Here is a 14,672-nt window from a genome sequence, read left to right on the forward strand (position 1 = left end):
CTAGACAGCATAGCTTTAAGGAGAGAAGGGGCAGGTTTACAGGAGATGTGCAGCACAAGGTTTTTTACACAAGAGAATGGTAGGTGCCTGAAATGGATAGCCTGGGCTAGTGACAGGAGCAGATATGATAGTGACATCTATGATGCTATTAGATAGATAATGAATAGGGAGGGAATGGAGGGATGCAGGTGGAAGGGATTTAGTTTCATTTGGCATCATGATTGGTACAGATATTGTGGGCTGAAGGGCCTGTTCCTCTGCTGTACTGTTCTATATTCTATTGATTTATGGAGTTATTGCTCTCTTTTTGCAGTACTTATTTAATTTAATTTGTATATACTGTAATTTATAGCTTTTTAATGTATTACACTGTACTGCTACAGCAAAACAACAAATTTCATGACATATATCAGTGACAGTAAATCTGATTCTGATTTGATTTTAAGAAAACCAGAGCAGCTGTGCAAACTTCACACAGGCAGCACCCAAGCTCAGAACTGAAGCAGCCAGTCTCCTAGCTGCACCACAGGTCTAGGTTCTATCTAAAATTGTAAGATTCAGAGCACCGGGCAGTCCATCCTTCTTGAACCTGAACTGGTGCCCCATGTCACCTGGCCGGAGCTGATTTTAATTTGCACAAAAATCTGGAGGAACTTAGTTGGTCAGGCAGCATCTATGGGGAAATGGAAATCAACATTTCGATTGAGACCTTTTACCTGGAGTGAAAGGTGGAGGGCGATAGCCAGCAACATTTCACAGATACTACCTGCCCTGCTAAATTCCTTTAGCATTTTGTGTATTGCAGATTTTTCTGTCTCCTGATTTCCATCTGTCCCTGTTGGAAGGTGTCCTCAGCAGGAGGTGTGTCGGTGTTGTCCTTCCGCTCTCCCCCAGGGTACCAATCCTTAGATGCCGGCGACTGTCAGTCTCTCATAACTTCGCGCTCTCAGCCAATGAGTTGGATATTGTGGAGAGGGGGCGTCCAGGCGCTCAGTGCCTCGCTTCGCTCGTTCTCCTCTCTCTCTCTGGTTAAAAAATTGGATCTCACAGTTCTTGAGGAAAGGCGTAATTCAGATCAACAACTCCTAAGTATTGAGTGGAAAGGGATTTGATGCTCTCAGTCTCGAAAGAGCCGAAGGCTGGATCTGGCGCGACTTGGACTGACGAAGTATGTAAAGGGCGCCGAGTACCCGGTGGAAATTGAATGTTTGGGCACACGAGCAGAGATCGGCGCTGAGTCCCTCGGAGAAGTGGGACTCGGATCCGATGGGAATTGTGGAAACTTGGAAGCAAATCGCCAGCATTGTGAAAAAATTATGGCGTTTACATTCGCTGCTTTCTGTTACATGCTTTCGCTGGTGCTGTGTTCCTCGCTTCTTTGCTTCGCCATTTGGAACGTAAGTAAGAAGGTACACACACACACACACATACACACAGACACACACACATACACACAGACACACACACACACATACACACAGACACACACACATACACACACAGACACACACACACACACAAATACACACAGACACACACACATACAGACACAGACACACACACACACACAGAGCGAGATGGGGGGGAGAAAGACGATGGAGAAGATGGGGAGGAGAGAACGACGGGAGGGAGAGAGAAAGAGAGGGAAGCTGGGGAAAGAACATATTGGGAGAGGTATAGGGGAAGATGGAGAGATCAAATGGACGGGGGAGAACGAGAAGAAGGAAACTGGAGAGAAGACCCTGGGTGAGAGGATGAGAGACTATTGGAGGGAAGAGAGTGGTCTGAGATAGAGGGAAGGGGAGAATGGAGAAAAGAGAAAGGCAAGAAATTCGAATAACATCTGGGTGATTGGAGTGGAGACTGGGGGAGAGGGAAAGAGAGACAAGAGGAACAGGATAGGGAGATATAGAAGGAAACTGGAAGAAGTAAAGAAAAACACTAAGCCAATGAAATGGGGGGGGCGGGGGAGGTGGGAAAACTGAAGAAACTATAAGAAAAAAAAAGCTAGAGAGAAAATGGGGAAGTTGGGCATGAGGGTTGGGAAATGATGAGAGCATGTTTGAGCCAGCAGTGTGTGGCAGTAAACCCAGAGAAAGCAGTGGGCAATCACTAACTATCTGGTTTGAATAAGCATCAATAATCACCTAAAACCTAGGCAATCAGCCCTGTGCTGTTCTGTGTAACTGTGAACAAATTGTGTGTCACTGAACAATCAGCCCAGTGCCAACTGTGAATAACCTTGCACTGCAGAGGGTAACATAAAAGCAGGAGAAGCACACTTCACCCCACAAGCTCCTTGACCATGACTGATCTAATTACAACTTGGGCTTTGTATTCCAGTGTACCAGAAATAACCTCCAGTCCCCTGGTTTATCAAGTCCCTGTCTCTCTCTGCCTTAAAAACACAGGCTCTCTTCCATCACTCTTTGAGGAAGAGAGTTCCAAAGATTCACAACACTTTGAGGGAAATAAATTCTTAAATAGGTGACTCTTTATTTTTAAACAGTAACCCTACTTCTCGATTCTCTCACAAGAATCCTGTCCACATTCACCCTGTCATGATCTCCTGCAATCTAGTGTTTCAATTAATTCATCAGTCAAGTATCAGCCTGGTGTCTAGTATTACTAAATCCTCTATCTGGTCCGAATAAACTTTGAGAAGCAGTGTTATACTGAGGAAATCAGCCCACTTTCTGGTGTGAATAGACCTTGAGAGGTAGTGCTATACTGAGGATGTCATTTCAGTAACTGGTCTAAACAACAAGCCATTTGAAATTAAGGATATTAGTCCAGTATCTGGTCTGAATAAACCCTGAAGGCCTTTGACAAAGTGTTGCACATGAGGCTGTGAAACAAGATAAGAGCCCATGGTATTATAGGAAAGATACTAACATGGATAGAAGATTGGCTGACTGCAGGAGGCAAAGAGTGGGAATGAAGGGGGCCCTTTTTGATTGACTGCTGGTGGTGCTCTGCAGGGGTTGGTGTTGGGGCCACTTATTTTTATATTACATGTCAATGATCTGGATGGCTTTGTGACCAAGTTTGTGAAAGATAGGTGGAAGAGCAGGGAATGTTGAGGAGGCAGGGAATTTGTAGAAGTACTAGATCTGGAGAATAGGCAAAGAAGTGGCAGATGGAATATAGTGTAGGGAAGTGTATGGTCATGAACTTTAGTGGTAAGAATAAAGGCATAGGCTGCTTTCTAAATGGGGAGAAAATTCAGAAATTAGAGGTACAAGCCACTTAGTAGTCCTCATACAGGATTCCCAAAAGGTTAACTTACAGGTTGAATCAGTGGTGAAGAAGGCAAATACAATTCATTTCAAGAGAGTAGAATATAAAAGCAGGATGTAATGCTGAGGCTTTAGAAGGCATTGGTTGGAGTGCATTGGAGTATTTTGAGCAGTTTTGAGCCCCTTTTCTAAGAAAGGATGTGCTGGCATTGGAGAAAGTCCAGAGAAGGTTCACAAGAATGATTCTGGCAATGAAAGGGTTAATGCATGCGGTATGTTTGGTGGCTTAGGGCCTGTACTTACTGCAGTTTAGAGGAATGAGGGAGGATCTCATTGAAACCTATAAAATATTGAAAGGCTTTGATAGAGTGGACATGGAGAGGTAGTTTCGTATAGTGAAGGAATCTAGGGCCAGAGGGCACAGCCTCAGAATAGAAGAACGTACATTTAGAACAGAGATGAGGAGGAATTTCTTCAGCCAACAAGTGGTGAATCTATGGAATTTATTGCCACTGGCAGCCAAGTTATTGGGTATATTTAAAAAGGAGGGGTTATATTTAAAGAGGAGGTTGATATGTTCTTGATTAGTAAGGGTGTCAAAGGTTACGGGGAGAAAGCAGGAGAATGGAGTTGAGAGAGGTAATAAATCAAGCATGAAGGAATGGTGGAGCAGAAGTGACTGGCCAAATGGCAAAATTCAGCTCCTATATTGTATATTCTTATGATAAGCCATGGTCACTGAGGCTGAAACTGCAAATAACCTGACTGGACTGTGTTTCCCCATCTCTCCATCCCTAAATTCAAGTTTGAGACAGCTAGGATCTTTATACTTTTATTTGTTAAAGCTGTTACATCTGCTATCTATGCTCCTTTCACTGGGACAAATCACTTCTGTCAGTTACTTCAGCTACATTCAACTTACATATCCCCAACTAAGTGTTCAAAAAATTCTCAGATATCTAAGGTTACAATAGAGGGGAAAGTGGGCAAAAGGATGGCAGGTGGGATTTACTCAGACAAGTGCAAAGTGAGACATTTTGGGAAATTAAACCAGGACAGTACTTACACTGAAAAAGACAGGAAAGTGACGTAGAACTGGGTGATCTTAGGCACATACATGCAATAGCCATTTTATTAGGTACACTTGTACATTTGCTCGCTAATGCAAATATCTTATCAGCTAATCAGGTGCAGCAACTCAATGCACAAAAGCATGCAGACGTGGTCAAGAGGTTCAGACCAAACATCAGAATGGGGAAGAAATGTGACTTTGACCGTGGAATGATTGTTGGTGCCAGACAGGGTGGTTTGAGTATCTCAGAAGCTGCTGATCTCCTGGGATTTTCATGCACAACAGCCTCTAGTTTACAGTGTGAATAACAGAAAGCATCTGGTGAGCAGCAGCTCTGTGAGTGAAAATGCCTTGTTAATCAGAGGGTTTAGAGGACAATGGCCGGACTGGTTCAAGCTGAAATAATCACACATGATTACAGAGGTGTGCAGAAGAGCAACACATCTCAGAATGTACAACACTTGAAACCTTGAGGTGGATGGGCTACAGCAGCAGAAGACCATGAACATACACTTAGTGGCCACTATATTAGGTTCAGGATGTACCTAACAAAACTACTGAGTGTAGTTCTCTCAGAGTGGTGACACAGCTGTACAAACTGGTGAAGAAAATATTGCCTTGTTCAGATGGGGCACTGAAAACACAAGTTGAGGTGTCATATCATAGCTGTATAGGACATTGGTGAGACAGCACCTGGAGTCCTGAAGAAGGATTTTGGCCCGAAATGTCAACTGTTTATTTAGTTCTATTTATTTAGGCAGGTCTAGTTCTGCCTGGCCTGCTGAGCTCCTCCAGCATTCTGTGTATGTTGACCTGGAATAGAAACATAGAAAACCTCCAGCACAATTCAGGCCCTTCGGCCCACAATGCTGTGCCGAACATATACTTACTTTAGAAATTACCTAGGGTTACTCATAGTCCTCTATTTTTCTAAGCTCCATGTACCTATCCAGGAGCCTCTTAAAAGACACTATCATATCTGCCTCCACCGCCATTGCTGGCAACCCATTCCACGCACTTACCACTCTCTGTGTAAAAAACCTACCCCTGACATCTCCTCTGTACCTACTTCCAAGCACCTTAAAACTGTGCCCTCTCATGTTAGCCATTTCAGCCCTGGGAAAAAGCCTCTGACTATCCCCATGATCAATGCCTCTCATTATCTTATACATCTCTATCAGGTCACCTCTCATCCTCTGTCGCTCCAAGGAGAAAAGGTCGAGTCCACTCAACCTATTTTCATAAGGCATGCTCTCCAATCCAGGCAACATCCTTGTAAATCTCCTCTGCACCCTTTCTATTGTTTCCACATCCTTTCTGTAGTGAAGTGACCAGAAATGAGCACAGTACTCCAAGTGGGGTCTGACCAGGGTCCTATACAGCTGTAACATTACCTCTCGGCTCTTAACCTCAGTCCCACGATTGATGAAGGCCAGTGCACCATATGCTTTTTTAACCAGAGTCAACCTGCACAGCTGCTTTGAGCGTCCTATGGACTCGGACCCCAAGATCCCTCTGATCCTCCACACTGCCAAGAGTCTTACCATTAATACTATATTCTGCCATCATATTTGACCTACCAAAATTAACCACCTCACACTTATCTGGGTTGAACTTCATCTTCCACTTCTCAGCCCATTTTTACATCCTATCAATGTCCCGCTGTAACTCTTGACAGCCCTCCATACTATCCATAACACCTCCAACCTTTGTGTCATCAGCAAATTTACTAACCCATCCCTCCACTTCCTCATCCAGGTCATTTATAAATATCACAAAGAGTAGGGGTCCCAGAACAGATTCCTGAGGCATACCACTGGTGACCGACCTCCATGCAGAATACAACCCCTCTACAACCACTCTTTGCCTTCTGTGGGCAAGCCAGTTCTGGATCCACAAAGAAATGTCCCCTTTGATCCCATGCCTCCTTACTTTCTCAATAAGCCTTGCATGGGGTACCTTGTCAAATGCCTTGCTGAAATCCATATACACTACAAAGCTATGCAGCCTATTCCTAATCATATTAGGAATATATGATTATAATGTTATAATATGTTATAATGTTCATAAATCCTGCCTGTCAGGATCTTCTTCATCAACTTACCAACCACTGAAGTAAGGCTCACTGGTCTATAATTTCCTGGGCTATCTCTACTTCCTTTCTTGAATAATGGAACAACATCCGCAACCCTCCAATCCTCCAGAACCTCTCCCGTCTCCATTAATGCTGCAAAGATCATCGCCAGAGGCTCAGCAATCTCCTCCCCGCCTCCCACAGTAGCCTGGAGTACATCTCCAGCAAATGACTTATCCAACTTGATGCTTTCCAAAAGCTCCAGCACATCCTCTTTCTTAACATCTATATGCTCAAGCTTTTCAATCCGCTGTAAGTCATCTCTACAATCGACAAGATCCTTCTCCTTAGTGAATACTGAAGCAAAGTACTCATTAAGTACCTCTGCTATCTCCTCCGGTTCCATACACACTTTTCCACTGTCAGACTTGATTGGTCCTGCTCTTCACATACTTGTAGAATGCCTTGTGGTTTTCCTTAATCCTGTCCGCCAAGGCCTTCTCATGACCCCTTCTGGCTCTCCTAATTTCTTTCTTAAGCTCCTTCCTGTTAGCCTTATAATCTTCTAGATCTCTATCATTGCCTAGTTTTTTGAACCTTTTGTAAGCTCTTCTTTTCTTCTTGACTGGATTTACAACAGCCTTTCTACACCACGGTTCCTGTACCCTACCATCCTTTCCATGTCTCATTGAAACATACCTATGCAGAACTCCACGCAAATATCCCCTGAACATTTGCCACATTGCTTCCGTACATTTCCCTGCGAACATCTGGTCCCAATTTATGATTCCAAGCTCTTGCCTGATAGCTTCATATTTCCCCTTATTCCAATTAAACGCTTTCCTAACCTGTCTGTTCCTATCCCTCTCCAATACTATGGTAAAGGAGATAGAATTGTGATCACTATCTCCAAAATGCTTTCCCACTGAGAGATATGACACCTGACGAGGTTCATTTCCCAATACCAGATCAAGTACTGCCTCTCCTCTTGTAGGCTTATCTACATATTGTGTTAAGAAACCTTCTTGAACACACCTAACAAACTCCACCCCATCTAAACCCCTCACTCTAGGGACATGCCAATCGATATGTGGGAAATTAAAATTTCCCACCTCAACATCACTGTTGTTATTACACCTTTCCAGAGTCTGTCTCTCTATCTGCTCCTCGATGTCCCTGTTACTATTGGGTGGTCTATAAACAACACCCAGTAGAGTTATTGACCCCTTCCTGTTCCTAACTTCCACCCACAGAGACTCCATAGACAATCCCTCCATGTCTTCCTCCTTTTCTGCAGTTGTGACACTATCTCTGATCAACAGTGCCAACCCCCACCTCTTTTGCCTCTCTCCCTGTCCTTTCTGAAACATCTAAAGCCTGGCACTCAGAGTAACCATTCCTGCCCCTGAGCCATCCAAGTCTCTGTAATAGCCACAACATCGTAGCTCCAAGTACTGATCCACACTCTAAGCTCATCCACTTTGTTCATAATACTCCTTGCATTAAAATAGACACATCTCAAACCATCGGTCTGAGTGTGTCCCTTCTCTATCACCTGCCTATCCTCCCTCTCGTACCATCTCCAAGCTTTCTCTGTTTGTGAGCCAACTGCCTCTTCCTCCGACTCTTCAGTTTGGCTCCCACCCCCCAACAGTTCTAGTTTAAACTCTCCCCAATAGCCTTAGTCAACCTCCCTGCCAGGATATTGGTCCCTCTGGGAATCAAGTGCAATCCCTCCTTTTTGTACAGGTCACTCCTGCCCCAAAAAAGGTCCCAATGATCCAGAAAACTGAATCCCTGCCCCCTGCTCCAATCCCTCAGCCATGCATTTATCCTCCACCTCATTCTATTCCTATACTTACTGTCACGTGGCACAGGCAGTAATCCTCAGATGACTACCCTTGTGGTCCTGCTTCTCAACTTCCATCTTAACTCCCTGTAGTCTGCTTTCAGATCCTCCTTCCTTTTCCTGCCTATGTCATTGGTACCAATATGTACCATGACCTCTGGCTATTCTCCTTCCCACTTCAGGATATCATGGACATGATCAGAAACATCCCAGACCCTGGCACCTGGGAGGCAAACTACCATCCATGCTTCTTTCCTGCGTCCACAGAATTGCCTGTGTGACCCCCTAAATATAGAGTCCTCTATCACTACTGCCATCCTTTAGAGGGCACCTGAATTGCAGGTTTTCACATGGAAGGTGGTGGGTATTAGAACAATGGAATGAGGTGTCAGAGAAAGTGGTAGAGGAAGGTACAAGAACAATATTTAAAGGGCATTTAGACAGGGACATTTAGACAGATAGGAAAGGTATAGAATTCAAGTAAAGTGGACTAACTCAGGAAGGAACTTGAAAGATATGGATATGTTGTATAATTCTCTAACTATCACCCTATATCACACTGGATCAAGTGTATGCCTCAAATCAGATTAACTCTGCCCCTGATTGTGGCCCTAATTAACAGTAACTCTAGCTCTTTACCTTCATTTTCTACTTATATGGATTTGTGGTCAGATGACTGATTCACCATCAAAGTTTTTCTCTTCTGATGTTTTGTCATAGAGTTGTACAACACAGAAATTATGTCTTTGACCCACCATGTCCATGCTGACCCCTTTGTCCATCAAGCCAAATCAAGTTTAATTATCATTCAGATCATACATGGATATAGTCGAACAAGACAGCATTCCTCTGGGGCCAAGATGCAAAACAAACATTCAAAATAGTATGAGAGAGAGAAAAAAAAGCACACATCATTATGCAAGAAAACCCAAGTCCCTGAGTGACATGCAAATTGATAGTACAGCTCCCGGCAATCTAGCCTGTCTTTCCACCTGTCGAACACTGGAGGGCAGCACCAACAGGAGAGGGCAGCCCACAGCCAAGCACGGACAGTATGCTACACTGCCTCCGGCATCTCCTCACCTGAACTGCAGCTTGAGGCCTAGACCTCATTACAACTGAGGCCATGCAATTGCCTCGTTGCCAGTCTCCCCAGCAAACAAGAGAAACAAGCCTACAGCATCTCACATTATCAATGTCCAACAGAGTCTTGCAATCGCAAGAGAAACATCCAAGACAGTCATTCATAGTTACACTGCATGCTGCTTTCACTCACAAACACTGATGTCTTAGAGTAGCAGGCAGCAGCACGGTCTGCACCCAGGCCAGCTCCTCTGAACCTTCTCCAACCCATCTGCTCACTTCTCCTTCTCCTGGCTGACTGCTGGCTTCACCTTCTCCGGCCTGTCTACTGGCTTCTCCTCCCAGTCGTCTGCCAGCTTGTCCTTCTCTCGGCAGTCTGCAGGCTTCTCCTTCTCTGACCCGACTGCTAGCTTCTCCTTCTTTGACCCATTCGCCAGCTCCTTAGACACCCTGACTGGCTATTCCAAACAACGAGCAGATCACCGATGTAGTAGACCTGCTGTACCCATAGTTCTGGGAATACTTACATTTTAATATGAAAAGTGCTGCTTTGTTTGGCTCCTGAGAGGCCACTGCATTTGAACATGCCACCATCTTACCATCTACACCAATCCCTTTTGCCTGCATTAGGTCTGTATCCTTCTACTTCCTGCTTATTGAAGTGTTTGTTAACAATCTCTTCGTAGAGTTTAGCAGTAGTCAAAATCCTAATATTCACAAGTTCAAGAGAGAATTAGAGAGCAGAATGAATGTATGAATATCGTAAAAATTAGAGCCCGTTTTCAGAGTTATACAATTAACAGCATCGATAACATTGCAACCAGGAATGCTGACTAATAATACATCTCATATTATTTACGATATCCCCTAGACATTGAATCGCTTGTTCTATTTTGTTTGATTTTTATTACCTCATGTTTTCAGAAGTGCTTGCTTTTGCTAGGATTGATTTATGATTAAGAAAAGGATTGGGATGGGGCAGCCAATTTGTCTAATGGCTTTCAATAGATTTATTTTACATATAGAGATTTACCCTCAAATCTGTGGTGTTGGGGTAGGATGGAGAGCAATGTGCAACTTACAGTTATTGTTATTTTAATGGGCTTAAAGCAAACAGTGAATGGGACTGTCCTTGTTCCCTTGATTCATTATTGAAGCATCAGGTTCTTCCATGTGTATCTGTACATCATGGCAATTCAAAGTGAAGCTAGATACCAGGTTTCCTGGATTTCTGACATCACAGTAACATCCGTGGTCAGAGCAACACTTGTATTAGGGGTATGCAAAGACAGTTCTCTCTGGATCAAGGTGGAAGTTGGGATTTCATGTTTTGTGTTGATGTCCTGAACCAATGTCCCCATTGACTTTGACTTAAAAATTCTTTCTTCTTTCTCTGGTGCACATGAGGTAACCACAATATCACTGGCCCGTGGATTACCACCTTCACTAGAATTCCATCCTCTATAAGTACGATGACCTATGTAGTTTTACTCCTTTGGTATTACAGTTTATAAAACATCTTCCATTTGTACTGTCATTCACAAAATACATTTGACACTTGATTAAGGCCATTCTGTATCAGTTGAAGCATACGCTTCTCATCAATAGCATATTTGGGTGCTTTAGAAACAATTCTTTTCAGCACCAACCCCAACTTATTCTTAATAACTTTTCTCACTCTGTCAAAAGGAATAACTTCACCTCAAGCTTGCAGCAGAGTAGTTTTGAAGTAATTCTTGAATTGTGTCTCTCTAACCCTGTTTGGTTCTGATAATATTTTCTTTAGCTGGTTTCTCATCACCTCATTGCGTTCCCAGGCATCCTTTAAACTCAATACTGTTTCTGCTGATTTATCATTTATTCCAGCAATATTCTTTTATAGAATGAGTATCATAATGCAATAAATTCATTTTACATTAGTATTTGGCTTTTAAAATACATTATGTCTACTTCAAAGATTCAACATTAAATAGGAGGTACAAAATCATAATCAATATTAGAATCAGAATCAGGTTTATGCTGTGAAATTTGTTAACTTTGTGGCAGCAGTACAATGCAGTACATGATTATAGAGAAAAAACTGAATTATAGTAAGTATGTACTGTGTCTATCTAATCATCTATATATATATCAATGTTTAAATTAAATAAGTAGTACAACAAAAAAAGAAATAAAGAAGTAGTGAGGTAGTATTTATGGGTTCAATGGCAGAGGAGTAGAAGCTATTCCTGAATCATTGAGTTTGTGCCTTACTTCCTTCCTGATGGTAGCAATGAGCAGAGGGCATGTCCTGGTTGATGGGGGGGTCTTTAATGATGGATGCTGCCTTTTTGAGGCATCACTCCTTGAAGATGTCCTGGATACTGTGGAGGCTTGTGCGCATGATGGAGTTGACTAAGTTTACAACTCTCTACAGCTTCAATCGTGTGCAGTAGCCATCACAACCCTCCAGTCCCCATACCAGATGGTGATGCAGCATGTAGAATGCTCTCCACGGTACATCTGTAGAAATCTGTGTGCTTTTGGTGACATACAAAATCTCTTCAGAACCCCACTTGCCTTCTTTATGGCTGCATTGATATGTTGGATCAAGGTTAGGTCCGCAGAGATATTGACGCCTGGGAACTTGAAGTTGCTCACTCTCTCCACTTGTGACCCCTTAATGAGGACTGGTGTGTGTTCCCTTGTCTTACCCTTTCTGAAGTCTGCAATTAGTTCTTTGGTCTTACTGACTTTGAGTGCAAAGTTGTTGCTGTGACACCACTCAATTAGTTGGCATATATTGCTCCTGTACACTCTTGTTATTAAAACATCTCAATAAAGGATTTATTTGGCACTATTTGCCAACTATTCTCAATATATGTCCCACAATGCCAATTCATAAGTGCCAACTTTTAATACATACCTGAAATTAGAAACTGGCGCAATTCACAATATGAACTGGAATTACACATGACCATTTCATTCAACAGGTCTTTAATCTATTCAGTATTAATTGATATCAATAGGCAATGGCTGATAAAGTAAGACAGTTCCATAGCAAGAAAGATCATATGCATATGAACAAACAAGGAGCAGGCCAAGGTTGACTGGAAGGGGACACTAGCAGGAATGATGACAGAACAGCAGTGGTTGGAGTTTCTGGTGGCAATTTAAAAGGCGCAGGATAGATACATCCCAAAGATGAGGAAGTATTCTGAAGGGAGGATGAGGTAACCATGGATGACAGGGAAGTCAAAGACAGCATTAAAGAAAAAGGGAGGGCCTATATTGAAAAATAGTGGGCAGTTAGACAAGTGGGAAGCTTTTAAAAACCAAAAGAAGGCAACTAAAAGAAAATGAAAAAATTGAAATATGAAGGTAAGCTAGCCAATAATATCAAAGAGGATACAGGAAGTTTTTTCAGATCTATAAAGAGTAAAAGAGAAGTGAGAGTGGATATTGGACTGCTGGAAAATGATGCTGGAGCAGTAGTAATGGGGGGGGGGGGGAGACAAAGAAATGGCGGAGGAACTTAGTATTTTGCATCAGTCTTCACTGTGGAATACACCATCAGTATGCCAGAAATTTGAGAGTGTCAAGGGCAGACGTGAGTGTAGTGCTATTACTGAAGAGAAGGTGCTTGGGAAGTTGAAAGGTCTTGAGGTAGGTAAGTCACCTGGACCAGAAGGGCTACAGCCCAGGGTTCTGAATGTGGTAGCTGAAGAGATTGTGGAGGCATTAGTAATGATCTTATAAGAATCACTAGGAAGACTGGAAAATTGCAAATGTCCCTCCACTCTTTGAGAAGGAAGGGAGGCAGAAGAAAGCAAGTTATAGGCCAGTTAGCCTGATATCATTGGTTGGCAAGTTGTTGGAATCAATTATTAAGTTTTTGGGGTACTCGGAAGTACATGATAAAGTAGGCCAAAGTCAGCATGATTTCTTTAAGGGGAATCTTGCCTGACAAATCTGTTGGAACTCTTTGGGGAAATAACAGTCAAGATAGTCAATGGATTTTCGTAAGGCCTTTGATAATGTGCTGCACATGAAGCTGCTTAGCAAGATAAAAGTATTTCCCAAAGGTATTACAGGAAAGATGGATAGGAAATTGGCTGACTGGCAGGAAGCAAAGAGATTGGAATAAAGGGGACCTTTTCTGGTTGGCTGCCAGTGACTAGTGGTGTTCTGCAGGAGCTGGTGTTGGGACCGTTTCTTTTCATATTGCATGTCAATGATTTGGATGATGGAATTGATGGCTTTGTTGCCAAGTTTGCAGACGATACAAAGATAGGTGGAGGGGCAGGTAGTGTTGAGGAAGTAGGGAGTCTGCTGAAAGACTTGGACATTTTGAGGGATTGGGCAAAGAAGTGGCAGATAGAATTTAGTGTGAGGAAGTGTATGGTCATGAACTTTGGTAGGCGGAATAAAGGCATAGACTATTTTCTAAACAGTCAGAAAATACAAAATCAGAGGTGCAAAGGGACTTGGGAGCTCTTATGCAGGATTTCCCAAAGGTTAACTTGCAGGCAGTGTTGGTGGTAAGGAAGACAAATACAATGTTAGCATTCATTTCAAGAAGACTAGAAATGAATGCTAACATTGAGTAAGGATGTGGCGCTGAGGCTTTATAAGACTTTGGTCAGACCGCACTTGGAGAACTGTGAGCAGTTTTGGGCCCCTTGTCTGAGGAAAGATGTGTTGGCATTGGAGAGCATCCAGAGGGAGTTCAGAAGAGGTTCATGAGGGTGAATCTGGGATTGAAATGGTTACTGTGTGAAGAGTCTTTGATGGCTCTGGACATGTACTCGCTAGAGTTTAGAAAAATGAGGAGGAATTGCAATGAAACCTATCGAATATTGAAAAGCCAAAATAGAGTGGATGTTTCTTATAGTGGTGAGGTCTACGACCAAGAGGTACAGCTTCAGAATAGAGAGACATTAATTTGGAAAAGAAATGGGAAGGAATGTTCTTAGTCAGAAAGTGGTGAATCTGTGGAATTCATTGCCATGGGCAGTAGTGGAGGCCAAGCTATCAAGTATAGTTAAAGCTGAGGTTGATAGGTTTTTGATTAGTCAGGGTGTTAAAGGTTATGGGGATAAGGCAGGCAAATGGGATTGAGAGGGGTAATAAAGAAAAGCCATGATGGAATGGCAGAGAAGATTCGATAGGCTGAGTAGCCTAATTCAGCTCCTATGTCTTGTGGTCTAAACAGCTTTACTCATTTTAATTAAATCTGCATGAATGTAAAACATATTTTTAAATGTGGCTGAATGATAGCATTTATTTTATATAAATTAATTTCAAACGAGACATTCTAACTTTGAATTTGAGATTCAAGGCTGCATGGTATGTCTAATTCTCCGGTGCTGTCAG

General features: G+C 42.8%; 1 protein-coding gene across 1 annotated transcript in view; it reads left to right on the forward strand.

The window, feature by feature from the left end:
- The first annotated feature begins 848 nt into the window (after positions 1 to 848).
- Positions 849 to 14,672, forward strand: part of cnih3 (cornichon family AMPA receptor auxiliary protein 3) — a 73,192-nt gene continuing 59,368 nt past the window's right edge. Inside the window, exon 1 of the mRNA XM_073056250.1 lies at positions 849 to 1,397. Within this exon, the coding sequence (XP_072912351.1) occupies positions 1,317 to 1,397 (81 nt within the window). The 5' untranslated portion in view covers positions 849 to 1,316. The remainder of the gene's footprint in view (positions 1,398 to 14,672) is intronic.

This window comes from Hemitrygon akajei, chromosome 9 (assembly GCF_048418815.1).
Source record: "Hemitrygon akajei chromosome 9, sHemAka1.3, whole genome shotgun sequence".
Taxonomy (NCBI): Eukaryota; Metazoa; Chordata; class Chondrichthyes; order Myliobatiformes; family Dasyatidae; genus Hemitrygon; species Hemitrygon akajei.